The sequence below is a fragment of the Hyaena hyaena genome, unplaced genomic scaffold (assembly GCF_003009895.1).
Source record: "Hyaena hyaena isolate Hyena2069 unplaced genomic scaffold, ASM300989v1 scaffold_474, whole genome shotgun sequence".
In the NCBI taxonomy this organism is placed as follows: domain Eukaryota; kingdom Metazoa; phylum Chordata; class Mammalia; order Carnivora; family Hyaenidae; genus Hyaena; species Hyaena hyaena.
The window spans coordinates 568350-581595 of NW_024081104.1; the positions used below are offsets into that span (position 1 = coordinate 568350).

Consider the following 13246-nt stretch of genomic DNA (forward strand, 5'->3'; position numbering starts at 1 on the left):
ACACTTCTCTTTAAGCATCGGACCGCGTCCGCCATCCTTACTGTTGCCGACCTTCTAGAACCAGCCTTGCTCACCAAGACCATGGAGCAGCCTGCTCCCTGTGTCCTGGTTTCCCCAGGACCAGGCAGAACTTTGAAAATCTCATTCACCTGCTCAGAACTCTGTGTACTAAAGAGGGAGACCAGTGAGGACCAGCCCTCTGTCCCAACTACATAGACTTTAATAAATGACTGAAGCACCAAGCTCTTGTAGCAGTCATTGAGTATGACCCTTCAGTGGTCTTTTATCATTATTATTTCCTTTTAGAGAGCAAGTGAGCATGGGTGAGGAGAGGGGGAAATGGAGAGAGAGAGGATCTTTTTTTTTATTATTTTAAAATTTTTATTTATCTCTAGGAGAGAGAGACACAGCGTGAGGAGGGGAGGGTCAGAGAGAGAGGGAGTCACAGACTGAAACAGGCTCCAGGCTCCGAGCTGGCAGTCAGCACAGAGCCCGACGCGGGACTCGAACCCACGAACCGCGAGGTCATGACCTAAGCAAAAGTCGGACGCTCAACCGACTAAGCCACCCAGGCGCCCCAGAGGATCTTTTTTAATGTTTATTTATGAGAGAGAGAGAGAGAGAGAGAGAGAGAGAGAGAGAGAGACGGAGCAGGGGAAGGTCAAAGAAAGGGAGAAAGAGACTCCCCAGAAGGCTCTGAGCTGTCAGCATAGAGCCCAACGTAGGATTTGAACTCAAAAACCACGAGATCATGACCTGTGCTAAAAGAGTCAGACATTTAACCAACTGAGCCACCCAGATGCCCCGAGAATCTGAAGCAGGCTCCATGCTCAGAATGAAATCCAAAACGGAACTCCCATCTCCTATCCCTCAGATCATGACCTGAGCTCAAATCAATAATGGGATGCTCAAGCAACTGAGCCGCCCACAGGCCCCCTAATGGAGTGTTTTAACACACTATTCTAAAAACAACTCCATGTTACCCTACATTTGTGATTGTTATTTTCCTTTTTAACTTCTTATTTTTACATTTAAAACATCTGACCAATCAAACCTCGGAAATCAGAGACATTTCCTTAAACATTAATATTTCTTTGTAAATCATAAAGCATAGAGCTATAAACCGTGCCAGTGATCGACCCATGAGGGAACACACCTAATGGAAGAGCTACTCCAAGACACAGATTCAGGCTGAGCTTTATTGAGCACAGCAAGGGGACACACAGCCACCAAAGAGGGACCCGAAATAACCATGAACCACTGAATTGAAAAGAAAACTTAATAGCAAATGACATAATCCACAGGCAGGACCATATCTTTAAAATAGAAAGGACATGGGTACCTGGGTGGATCAGTCAGGTAAGGATCTGACTCTTGGCTTTGGCTCAGGTCAAGATCTCAGGGTTCATGGTTTTGGGCTCCACACTGGGCGCTGGGATGACAGCTCCGGAGACTGCTTGGGATTCTCTCTGTCTCTCTCTCTCTTTCCATCTCTGTCCCTCACCCCTCATGTTGTCCTTGTCTCTCATAAATAAACACTCAAAAAAAAAAAAAAGGGAAAATAAAATGGAAAACAGACCATGTAAAAAAAGGAATATAAGAAAGGAATGTGTGTACTTCAATGTGGTACCACAGCCACACCAATGAGAGGAAGACGGTTTGTACTAAGACGGAACATGATTTAATAGAGAACATCACCGACTATTGTCTCAGACACAAATGTGCTAAGAATTCGCAACAAAAAAGGAGATACGCGGACGAGAGTAAGAAAAGAAGATTATGTTACATTACAACAAAATTGAAAAGTGGGAAAACTAGCAAGATAAAGGAAATTTTTGGTTTATGACAAGAAAGATATATAACACAAGGGACAGTGGATTGACAAATAATTGCAATATTCCTAAACACTTGATTAACTGATATAAGTTTTATACATGGACCCAGGAAAAGGCTAAAGGCCATTCAAACGGCACTCAAGGACAAAAACAAGAGACCCGTCTCCGGGTCCTCCACGCAGCGCTCCAGCAGCTGCAGGTAGGTGAGGTTCTCGTGCGTGTTGGGGTCGAAGAAGCCCTTGGTGTCGTCGCTCGGGTCCGCCAGGACGCGGCTCATCTCTTCGTCGAAGTAGCCGCGCTGGTGGGCCACGTCCACGGGCAGGCGGTGGCTGTGCACCGGGTCGATGATGCCGCCCGTGGCGATCTGGGCCTCCAGCAGGCGGACGCCGTGGTCGCGCACGATGAGGTCCCTCTTCATGGCCTGGAAGAGGGAGATGCGCTCCCCGGTGTAGGGGTCGGTGTAGCCGGTGACGGCGCGCTCGGCCGACAGCAGCTTNGGGGGTCTTCTGAAAGGTCTCGCGAGCCTGCAGCTCAGAGCAGAGTCCCTCCCGCCGGGCCCGGGCCTCCTTCTCCGAGAGTGGCAGCAGGCTCAGCCCCGTGAGCGGGTCGGACCGGCACTGCCGCTGCAGCTGGCTGTAGGTGACCGGCTCTTGTGTGCGGGGGTCGGAGTAGGTCTTGGCGTCGTCCCTGGGCGCCGACAGGGCTCGGCTGGTCTCCTCGTCCAGGTAGCCACGGGCATAGGCGACGTCCACGGGCACACGGTGGCTCTTGCTTGGGTCCACGATGCCACCTGTGGACAGCTGGGCATCCAGCAGGCGCAAGCCCTGCTCCCTGGGGATGAGGCCCTTCTTTAGGGCCTGGAACAGAGAGACGCTCTGCCCCGAGTAGGGGTCTTTGTGGCCGGTCACGGCCTTCTCGGCCGACAGCAACTTCTCATGCAGCTCGGGCCCCACCAGGCCAGCACGCACCGCCTCGTCCACGGTGAGCCGGGCGCTTGTGGCGGGGTCGATGACGTGCCCGGTGCCAGCCTGGGCCTCCAGAAGTGCCACAGCTGCCTCCGGCTGCAGCAAGTCTTTCTTCAGGGCCTCGTAGATGCTCAGCCTCTGTCCTGCCTCTTCCAGCCACACCCCTGCGATGACGTCACTACCCCGCAGGGCCCGCCGCACAGCATCCACCTCGGCCACCTCTTGCACTGAGCGCTCGCCCTTCTGCAGCTGGCGGTAGAGGTCGCGGTCGATGACACCGCTCTCGAGCAGCTCGGCAGCAGGGACCAGGGCCCGCAGACCCTGGAAGCAGAGCTGCCCTTTCTGCTCGTGCTCCTCGACCACCGTGATGACGATCTTGATGATCTTCTCCACGGTGACCTTGCCCGTGCGGAACTGCCGCACCAGATCCCGCCGCTGCTCTGCCGTGAAGTACTCGGAGTTGATGATTTCCCAGATGGTCACCGTCTTGCCCCGGAACTTGCCAAATGGCGCAGACACGGTGGCTTTCTCGAACACGTCCCGGGCCTCCGAGTCGGTGTAGACCAGCTCCCGACCCTTGGCAGCCTGGTCTGTGAGGGGCAGCAGGCGCAGGCCCGTCTCGGGGTCCTCCACGCAGCGCTCCAGCAGCTGCAGGTAGGTGAGGTTCTCGTGCGTGTTGGGGTCGAAGAAGCCCTTGGTGTCGTCGCTCGGGTCCGCCAGGACGCGGCTCATCTCTTCGTCGAAGTAGCCGCGCTGGTGGGCCACGTCCACGGGCAGGCGGTGGCTGTGCACCGGGTCGATGATGCCGCCCGTGGCGATCTGGGCCTCCAGCAGGCGGACGCCGTGGTCGCGCACGATGAGGTCCCTCTTCATGGCCTGGAAGAGGGAGATGCGCTCCCCGGTGTAGGGGTCGGTGTAGCCGGTGACGGCGCGCTCGGCCGACAGCAGCTTCTCCTGGATCTCGCCGCCCACCACGCCCGCGGCCACCGCCTCCTCCACGGACAGCCTCTGGTTGCGCACGGGGTCGATGACGAAGCCCGTGGCCGCCTGCGCCTCCAGCAGCACCAGGGCCGTGCCGGGCCGCAGGACGCCCTTCCACATGGCCTGGTAGATGCTCATCTTCTCCTGCCGGCCCGGCTCGTGCTTGGCGGGCACCAGCACGCCCGCGATGCAGCTCGTGCCCTCCAGGTAGCGTTTGACCCGTTCGTCCTTTCTGATGACCTCCGTGGTGCTGGCTCCCTTGTCCAGATCTTCTAGCATCTTCTCGGTGATTATCCCTGAATGGAACAGTTCGGCAGCTGTGATTTGTTTTCTGAATCCTCGGAACCACAATTGTTTCTTACCTTTTTCCTTCTCATCTATCAGTTCTAAAATGATATTCACTACCTTTTCTAATGCTTTCGCTGTGTCTCTTTTGTATTCCCCAATCAAGTGGAGCTTCATCTCCTCCGTCACATATTCTGAGTTCAGGATCTCCCACAGTGATGGCCTCTGGTTCTTGTACCTTCCCACTTGCACGTCCACCCGCTCTGCCTCCAGGGCCCTCCTGGTGGGCTCGTCGACATAGGCAGCGGCGTGTTGACTCTCGAGCAGCGGGAAGAGAGCCCAGCCTGTCCCCACCTCCGTTTGGCTCCTTTCCTGCAGCTGTCGGTAGGTGACCCTCTCCTGAGTGTTTGGATCCACAAACCTTTTATTCATGTGCTTCTGATCTGAAACGAGGGGGTATGTGTGCTCGTGCAGACACCCGCGTCTGTAGGCCTCGTCCAGCGGGAGCCGGTGGTGGTGCAGGGGATCAATGACGCCCCCCGTGGCCACCTGCACCTCCAGCAGTCTGAGCGCCTCCTCCCGTTTGACTAACTTCTTTTTCATGGCCTGGAACAGTGGGACTTTGTCACCCGTGACTGGGTCTGTGTAGCCATGAGCGGCCTACTCAGCGTCCAGAAGCCTTTCCTGCAAATCCTCGCCCACCAGCCCCTCAGCCACGGCCTGGTGCACAGACAGCCTCCTGCGGCTGTGGGGATCCAGCAGGAACCCAGTGGCCGCCTGCGCCTCCAGCAGCTGAGCCGCGAAGCCCAAGGGGATGAGTCCTTTCCTGCTGGCTTCATGGAGGCTCATCACCTCTTGGGTGGATGGTATTGTCAGCCCTGCGATGCAGCCGCTGCCTTCCAGATAGGTCTTCACCTGGGGCAGCCTGCTGAGGCCCTGCCCCCCCTGCGTCTCCCTGTGCAGCACATGCAGAGTCCTTTTATCGATGATTCCAGAGTTAAATAAGTCTGCAGCCGTCACCTGCCCCCCGATGCCTGGAGCTTGGATGAGCTGGTACTGCTTTTCCATTTCTTCCACCGTAGCAGTGATGATCTCCAGCAGCTGCTCGAGGGGGAGCCTCTGGGCTCTGTACTCCTGGATGAGCTCCCACTTCCTTTCCTCTGGGAAGTAGTGAGAGGAGAGCAGGTCCCAGAAGGAGACGTTCTGATTGGCAAACGTCCCCACATGCATGTCTGTAGTTCGGGACTGCAGGGCTTGTCTCGCGGCTTCATCCGTATAAACGTAGGTCTCTCCTTTCTTTACAATTTGTAACATATACAGGCCCGTCTCGGGGTCCTCCACGCAGCGCTCCAGCAGCTGCAGGTAGGTGAGGTTCTCGTGCGTGTTGGGGTCGAAGAAGCCCTTGGTGTCGTCGCTCGGGTCCGCCAGGACGCGGCTCATCTCTTCGTCGAAGTAGCCGCGCTGGTAGGCCACGTCCACGGGCAGGCGGTGGCTGTGCACCGGGTCGATGATGCCGCCCGTGGCGATCTGGGCCTCCAGCAGGCGGACGCCGTGGTCGCGCACGATGAGGTCCCTCTTCATGGCCTGGAAGAGGGAGATGCGCTCCCCGGTGTAGGGGTCGGTGTAGCCGGTGACGGCGCGCTCGGCCGACAGCAGCTTCTCCTGGATCTCGCCGCCCACCACGCCCGCGGCCACCGCCTCCTCCACGGACAGCCTCTGGTTGCGCACGGGGTCGATGACGAAGCCCGTGGCCGCCTGCGCCTCCAGCAGCACCAGGGCCGTGCCGGGCCGCAGGATGTGCCTCCTCAGGGCCTCGGAGATGCTCATCTTCTCCTTCGTGCCCTGGACGAGAACCCCAGCAATGAAGTTGCCTCCTTCCAGGTACCGCCTCACGCCGTGCATCTCTGTCACCTCCTGCACCGTCTTTCTCCCCCGATTTAGCTCGTCCAGTGTCTGCTTGTCAATGAGCTGGGACCTGAACAAGTCGCTGGCTGACACCTGCTTCCGAAGGCCTCTAAAGGTGGCCTGCGAGGGCTGCCTCTCTGCCGCCTCCACCAGGGTGGCGACCGCCACGGCCACCTGGCGCAGGGCTGCGGCCCTCCCTGAGCGGCAGAGTGCTGCCAGCTCTCGCCGCTGCTGGACGCCGACGTACTCTGAGTGCAGCAGGTCCCACAGCGACACGCTGAGACCTTCGAACCTCCCGGTGCTGACGGGCACCTTCATGGCCCTCAGGGCCACTGTCGTGTGCTCATCCACCTCCAGCACCGTGTCCGGGGTGAGCGGCAGCAGCCGCAGGCCGGTGTCCCCGTCCAAGACACAGCGATCCTTGAGCTGCATGTACGTCACCCTGTCCCGTGTGCCTGGGTCGAAGAAGAACTTGTTGTCCTCGGATGCTGAGGTCAGGACCCGGCTGACTTGCTCGTCCAGGAGCCCAAGCCTGCAAGCTGCCTCCTGGGGCAGGTGCACCCCGTGCACGGGGTCCACCGCGCCCCCTGTGGCCAGCTGCACCTGCAGAAGCCGGAGGCCCTCACTTTGGGGCACCAGCCCCTTCCCCATGGCCTGCCACAGTGACAGGGAGCCTCCCGAGTAGGGGTCGGCGTACCCGGCCACGGCCCCGGCGGCCTGCTGCAGCTGCTCGCTCAGCGCCCTGCCCACCAGGCCCGCCTTCACTGCGCCTTCCACAGACAGTCTCTGGCTGGTCAGAGGGTCAACGAGGGAACCAGAGGCCACCTGGGCCTCCAGCAGCCTTTGCCCCAGCCCCTCAGGCAGCAGGCCGTCCCTCACAGCATGGCCGATGCTGGCCTTGGTCCCCGCCGGCTGCAGCAGCAGGCCCGCCACGCAGCCCGTGCCCCACAGACGGGTCTTCACGGCGGGCTCCTCGGCGACCTCCGCAGGTGACCGTGTGCCCTGAGCCAGGGCCGCCAGGGTCTCCGGGGTGATGATGCCGACGTCATGCAGCCAGACGGCAGGAACCTCGCCCCTGGGGCCGGGCACCGTGACACGAGCCCGTGCCAGGAGCTCTGCCTCCCGCACCCACTTGTGCACAGCTCCCTGCAGCTGCTGCAGGGTGGTCCTCCCCGACCTGAAGTCCTCCAGCAAGCTCTTCCGCTGCTCGTCAGTGAAGTGGCCAGAGCCCAGCAGCTCCCAGAGGGACTTGCCGTCCTGGGTCCCCTGCTGCGCCCGCAGAGTCTCCCGGACCTGCTCGTCGGTGGGGCCGGCCGGGGCGCTTTCGGGCAGGGGCAGGAGGGGGAGGCCGGAAGCCTCGTCCCTGTGACACTGCGCCAGGAGCCGGGCGTAGCTGGTGCGTCCCCGGCCGTCCGGGGCGGGGAAGGTCTCGGGCGAGCCGGACAGGGCGTGCTCCGTGTCCTGGTCTATGTGGCCTCGCCGGGTGGCCACGGGCGTGGGGAGGTGGACGTGGGCCATGGGGTCAACGACCCCGCCGGTAGCCAGCTGGGCATCCAGGAGCCGGGCGGCCTGCTCCTCAGGGACGAGCCCCTTCTTCATGGCCTGGAATAGGGACACCCGCTTCCCAGAGAAGGGGTCTCTGAAGCCGGTGACAGCGTCCTCGGCCTGTCTCAGCTGCCCGTACAGCTCCGGCCCCACCAGCTTCCTGCGCACGGCCTCCTCCACCGACAGGGTCTCCAGGCTGTGGGGGTCGATGAGGGCTCCGGTGGCCGCCTGCGCCTCCAGCAGCGCGAGGGCCACCCCCGGCGCCAGCACCTTCTGCTTCACGGCCTCGTACAGGATGAGCCGCCGGCCGGAGGGCCGCAGCAGCACGCCGCCGAGGGCGCCGGAGCCCTGCAGGCACCTCTGGACGCCGTCCGTGCGGAGGAGGGCTTCGGGGCTGACCGTCCCCTCCAGCACCCGCTCCAGGAGCTCCCGGCCGATGACACGGGCCTCCCAGAGCTGGTAGGCCGTGACCCGGCCCCGCAGCCCGGGCAGCGAGACGTCCGCCCACCTCCCCATCTCCCTCTCCAGCCACTGTCCCACCTGCGCCAGGGAGAGGCTGCGCTGCCGGTACTTCCGCAGGAACTGCCTCCTCTGGTCCTCGCTGAAGTATTCGGAGTTGATCAGCTCCCACGCGGAAACCCTCTGGCCCTGGAAGCGCCCGAACTTCACCGACAGCAGCAGGCTCTGGAAGGCCTGTCGGGTGGCGCCATCCACGACGGGGGGCTGTGCTCCCTTCAGGGGCAGCAGGCGCAGGCCCGTCTCGGGGTCCTCCACGCAGCGCTCCAGCAGCTGCAGGTAGGTGAGGTTCTCGTGCGTGTTGGGGTCGAAGAAGCCCTTGGTGTCGTCGCTCGGGTCCGCCAGGACGCGGCTCATCTCTTCGTCGAAGTAGCCGCGCTGGTGGGCCACGTCCACGGGCAGGCGGTGGCTGTGCACCGGGTCGATGATGCCGCCCGTGGCGATCTGGGCCTCCAGCAGGCGGACGCCGTGGTCGCGCACGATGAGGTCCCTCTTCATGGCCTGGAAGAGGGAGATGCGCTCCCCGGTGTAGGGGTCGGTGTAGCCGGTGACGGCGCGCTCGGCCGACAGCAGCTTTGCAAACACATCGGGCCCGATGAGGCCAGCCCTCAGAGCCTCCGCCACAGAGTATCTCTTGTTCGCCTTTGGGTCGAGGATGAAGCCCGTGGCCGCCTGCGCCTCCAGGAGGATGAGGGCGGAGCTGTGCCTGAGGAGCCCCCTCCCGCGGGCCTCGTAGACGGCCAGCCGCTCCCGGGAGCCCAGCAGCAGCACGCCCGCGACGCAGCCGGTGCCCTGCAGGTACCTGCGCACCGCGCCCAGCTGGGCCACCTCCTGGGCCGTGGCCTGTCCTCGCTCCAGCCGCTCGTACACGTCCTGGTCGATGATCTCTGCTCTCAGCAGCTCGCCTGCTGTCACAGGCGCCCTCAGGCCGGTAAAGGTGGTCCTGGCCGCGGCCGCAGCCTGCTCGAGGGTGGCCCTCAGCACGGCGGCCAGTTCTTCCTGCGAGATGGTGCCTTCCTTGTAGCGCTGGGCCAGTGCCGCCCTCTGCTCCACGGGGATGGACTCTGAGAAGAGCAGCTCCCAGAGAGATGCGGGCCGGCCCTGGAACGGCCCCGCGGAGACGGTGCTCACGGCCTCGCTCAAGGCCTGCCGGGTGCTGTGGTCAATGAATGGGAGTCCTCGGGGCTCCTCCGCAAGGGCGCCCCCCAGGAGGGGAAGGAAGGCCAGCCCCGTCTCTGGGTCGGTGACGCAGTGGGCCAGCAGCTGCTCATAGCCCAGGCTTTCCTGCGTGCCGGGGTCCCAGAAGCCAGTGGCCTGGGAGAGACACTGCTGAGTCTCTTCGTCCAGGCATCCGAAGCGCAGGGCGGCCTCCAGGGGCAGCCGGAGCCTGCGGGCCGGACACACTAGCCCACCTGTGGCCAGCTGGGCATCAAGGAGCCGCAAGGCCAGAGGCCTGTCCACCAGCTCCTTCTTCATGGCCTGGAAGAGAGGCACTCGGGTGCTGCTGAAGGGGTCACGGTACCCCGTCACGGCCTCCTCCGCCACCAGGAGCTGCCTGTGGAGCTCTGGGCCGACCAGGCCTGACCTGACCGCCTCATCCACGCGGAGCCGCTGGCCGGTGGCCGGGTCCACCAGCGTGCAGGTGGCGGCCTGGGCCTCCAGGAGCGCGAGCGCCGTGCCCATCGGGAGCAGGTGTTCGGTGGCGGCCTGGTAGAAGCTCTTCTTGTGGCCTGCGGGCAGCAGGACGGCCCCCGCGACCCCCCCGGTGCCCTGCAGGTACCGCCTCACGTCGGCCCTCGTGCTCAGCGCCCGGGCCGGCAGCTTGCCCTCCCGAAGGCCCCGGGCGGCCTCCTCATCCAGGACCCCCGCCTCTAGCAGCTCGGCCAAGCTCGCTGCCCCGCTCAGGGTGTGGAAAGTGGTCGTGAGGGGCAGTAGGGCCAGCCCCGTGCCCGGGGCCCTCACGCAGCGGCCCAGCAGCTCGCCGTACGGCAGCCGCTCCAGCGTGTTGGGGTCCAGGAAGCCGGGGCCGCCGTCGCTGGCCTTGCTGTCAGACAGGCCACGCCACGCTTCCTCACCCAGGAGGCCCTGCATGCAGGCCGGCCCCGGGGCCACTCGCGTGCCCCGGACGGGATCCACCAGGCCCCCCGTGGCCAGCTGGGCCTGCAGCCAGCCCCAGCCCAGCGCTCTGTCTACCACCTCCTTCCCGATGGCCTGGAAGAGCGCCAGCCTCTCGCCGCCGTAGGGGTCGGGGTAGCCGGTGACGGCGCGCTCGGCCACCAGCAGCTTCTCCTTGAGCTCCAGGCCGACCAGGCCCTGCCGCAGGGCCTCAGACACAGGGAGGGAGCAGCCTTGCGTGGGGTCCACAAGGCCTCCGGTGGCCGCCTGGGCCTCCAGCAGCGCCAGCCCCAGCTCGGCCGGCAGGAGGCCCTGCTTCATGGCAGCGTAGAGGCTCTGTGCCTGGCCGGAGGCCTCCACGTACACCCCGGCGATGATCTTGGGCTGGGCAGACTGGGGCCCGGAGGGGGTGCTGGTTCCCGGCATGGCCTTCGTGGTCTTGGGGACGACGGCCGGCTCGGTGCCGTCGGTGACCAGTACATCAAGAGGGGGAGAGGCGTGGCCATTCATCCTGCTCAGCCTGTTGTCTAGAACTCGCTCCCCCGGGGTCCGCTGCCTCTGCTCTCTGTATGGGGTGGAAAAGCTCTGTTAGGGGCCCTGGACTGGCCCAGGCAGACAGGGAGACACTCAAGAGGTCACTCCCAGACCCCGAGTCAGCCTCCAGACATGGCTGGCCCTCCTGAGAGATGGGGAGGAGCATCTAGGTAAGGCCCTTGGCCTTGTCCTGTGGGCTCCCAGGAGGGACCACGAGGGACCCGAGCCCAGCCAGCGCGGCCTGCGGGATGCGTGGGCTCTGTTGTCCCACAGGCCATCCTCTGTCCCCCAGCCCAGCCCAATACCCTCAGCTCCTGTGCCGGGGGCCCTGTTGCGGGGGCCGGGCCACCTGGGCCAGAGCCCCTCCCCCCATTTCTCACCCAAACCTCCTGTCTGCTCCCCAGAGTGCCTCCCCTGTCCCGCCACCCCTTGGGTTCACGGACATCAGCACCCTTCCCTCTTCCAGTCGCCTCCTCCGAATCCCCACCCCACTCTGGAGCCTCTGCTCTGGCCTCCGCTCCTTCCCAGATCCCCACTGGGCTCCAGCCAGAAGCCCCCACGGTCTTCCACCCCAGCCTGGCTCCGTGTCCTTCTCTGCCCACTCCGATCCCTGTGCTCCCTGCGCTACAGCGTCTTTGGGCCCGTACTTGTCCATGGGGGCCTGAGAGACCACAGACTCAGCGTGTGTGGCGGTCCTGCGGGGGCCACGGGGATGGCAGGTCTCTGGTCAGCTGGCTCAGGGCCCCAGCAGCCCCACAGCTGACCCCTCTCAGGACGGCTGTGTGCCCCAGTTCTCTGGACAGCAGTGACAAGTGCCTCATGTCCCATCTGCACACCAACCTCCTCCACCCAGGCCTGTCCCTTCCCCCTGGGGTTAAGTTGTGTCCCCCCCAAAAGGTATATCCAAGCCCTAACTGCCAGTACCAATGACTATAGCCTTATTTGGAAATAGTCTTTGCAGCAGCCTGGGTGGCTCAGTCGGTTAAGCGTCCGACTTCGGCTCAGGTCTTGATCTCACGGTTCATGGGTTCGAGCCCCGCGTCGAGCTCTGTGCTGACAGCTCAGAGCCTGGAGCCTGCTTCAGATTCTGTGTCTCCCTCTCTCTCTGACCCTCCCTTGCTCACACTGTCTCTCTCTCTCTCAAAAATAAATAAAACATTAAAAAAATTAAAAAACAAAAGTCTTTGCAGATGTAATTCAGTTGAGGTCATGGAGGAGGAATGGCCCCATTCCAACGTGACTTGAGTCTGTACAGGAAGACAGAGGCACAGGAGGGAGCCCGCGGGGCGCGTCTGGAGCGGCTACAAGCCCAGACGCATCAAGGGCCACCACCAAGTGCAGAAGCATTGATTTCAGATTTTGGCCCCTTGAACTGTGAGAGAAGGAGGCGCTGTTGTTTTAAGCCGCTGGAGTTGCGGTAATTGTGCCAGCCATGGCCTTCCTCCCTCCTCCGCCCTTTGAACCGGCCCACACCCCATTTCTGCAGAACTGCGCCCACAGGCCCTGGTGCAGGCCTGCCCTTCACTCCTGCTGGCGCCGGCTGTCTGTCTGCTCCAGAGCCTGAGCACGCCTGTCCTGGCCTTCCAACCAGCCTCCCGCCCCCGCCTGCGCCCCTGTGGGCCTGGGGACGAGGCTCAGGCCCCACTCCGCAGCTCCGCTAAAGTGACCTGGGACTGTGGTCGCCAAACTCAACCAACGCATTTTGGAGTTCACTGCCTGCCTCTGGGTCACGGGTGTGGGGCCTTCTCACTGGTGACAGGTCTCTGCTCTGCCTCCACTTGCCCATTAAATCAGGCAGCCCCTCACACTGCCCCTGGTCCCCCAAATCTGCATCTCAAGCCCAGCCTGTCCTGGAGCCTGGGAACCACATGTCCTGGACGCATGAGGTGCCTCGAACCCCACTGCACCCCCGCAACTGCCAGTGTTCTGTAAGGGGTTCACCCACATCCCCCCTGAAGTCCTGAGCCCTGAATCACTCATGCCTTCACGCGCCCCCAGCGGCCCCACATGGGGCGCCGGCCCCTCTCATGTCCTACAGCTTCCACGGCTTGCAGGTTGACCACTGTGTCGCTCAAGGTGGCTTTCTCGGCTCTTGCTCTCTCCACTGACCTCCAGCCCAGGAGCAGGGTGGGGTCAGTAAGTGACCAGGAGGCGTCCATGGGAGGCCTCAGCGCCAGGGCTGTGCTGGGGGCAGCACGGCCCAGTGGGTGCAGCCGCCCCCCCCGCCCCCCGCAGTGACAGTTAGAAGCTGAGTCTCTGTCAACACACACATCTGGGAGGCTGGGCGCTTCGAGGCGTGACCCGGAGCCCGTCTGGGACTTAAGGACTCCTTCAGGCACACGGTCCCCACCTCTGCCCCCTCGGGGATTGCCTGGCCCATCCTGGGGCTGCACTGGCTCAGCCCCTGCCTTGACATGAGACCCTCATGCAAACCCAGCTCCTGGGAGTGGGTGAAACCCTGCCTCACCCCTTCCCTACACAGATGAGGAGCCCTTCCCGCCCCCTGCAGCTTGTGTGCTGCTCAGCTCAGACTGGTAGTGCCAGGACCAGGCAGACACTGGGCGA

The 13246-nt window shown here is 62.8% G+C and overlaps 1 protein-coding gene across 1 annotated transcript; it reads right to left on the minus strand.

The window, feature by feature from the left end:
- Positions 1 to 1678: 1678 nt before the first annotated feature.
- Positions 1679 to 10657, minus strand: LOC120246484 (epiplakin-like). Its single transcript, XM_039254009.1, is given in 2 exon segments — positions 1679 to 2332; positions 2334 to 10657. Coding segments are annotated over 2 exon segments (8694 nt in total). The 3' UTR covers positions 1679 to 1962.
- Between the last annotated feature and the right edge of the window lie 2589 nt (positions 10658 to 13246).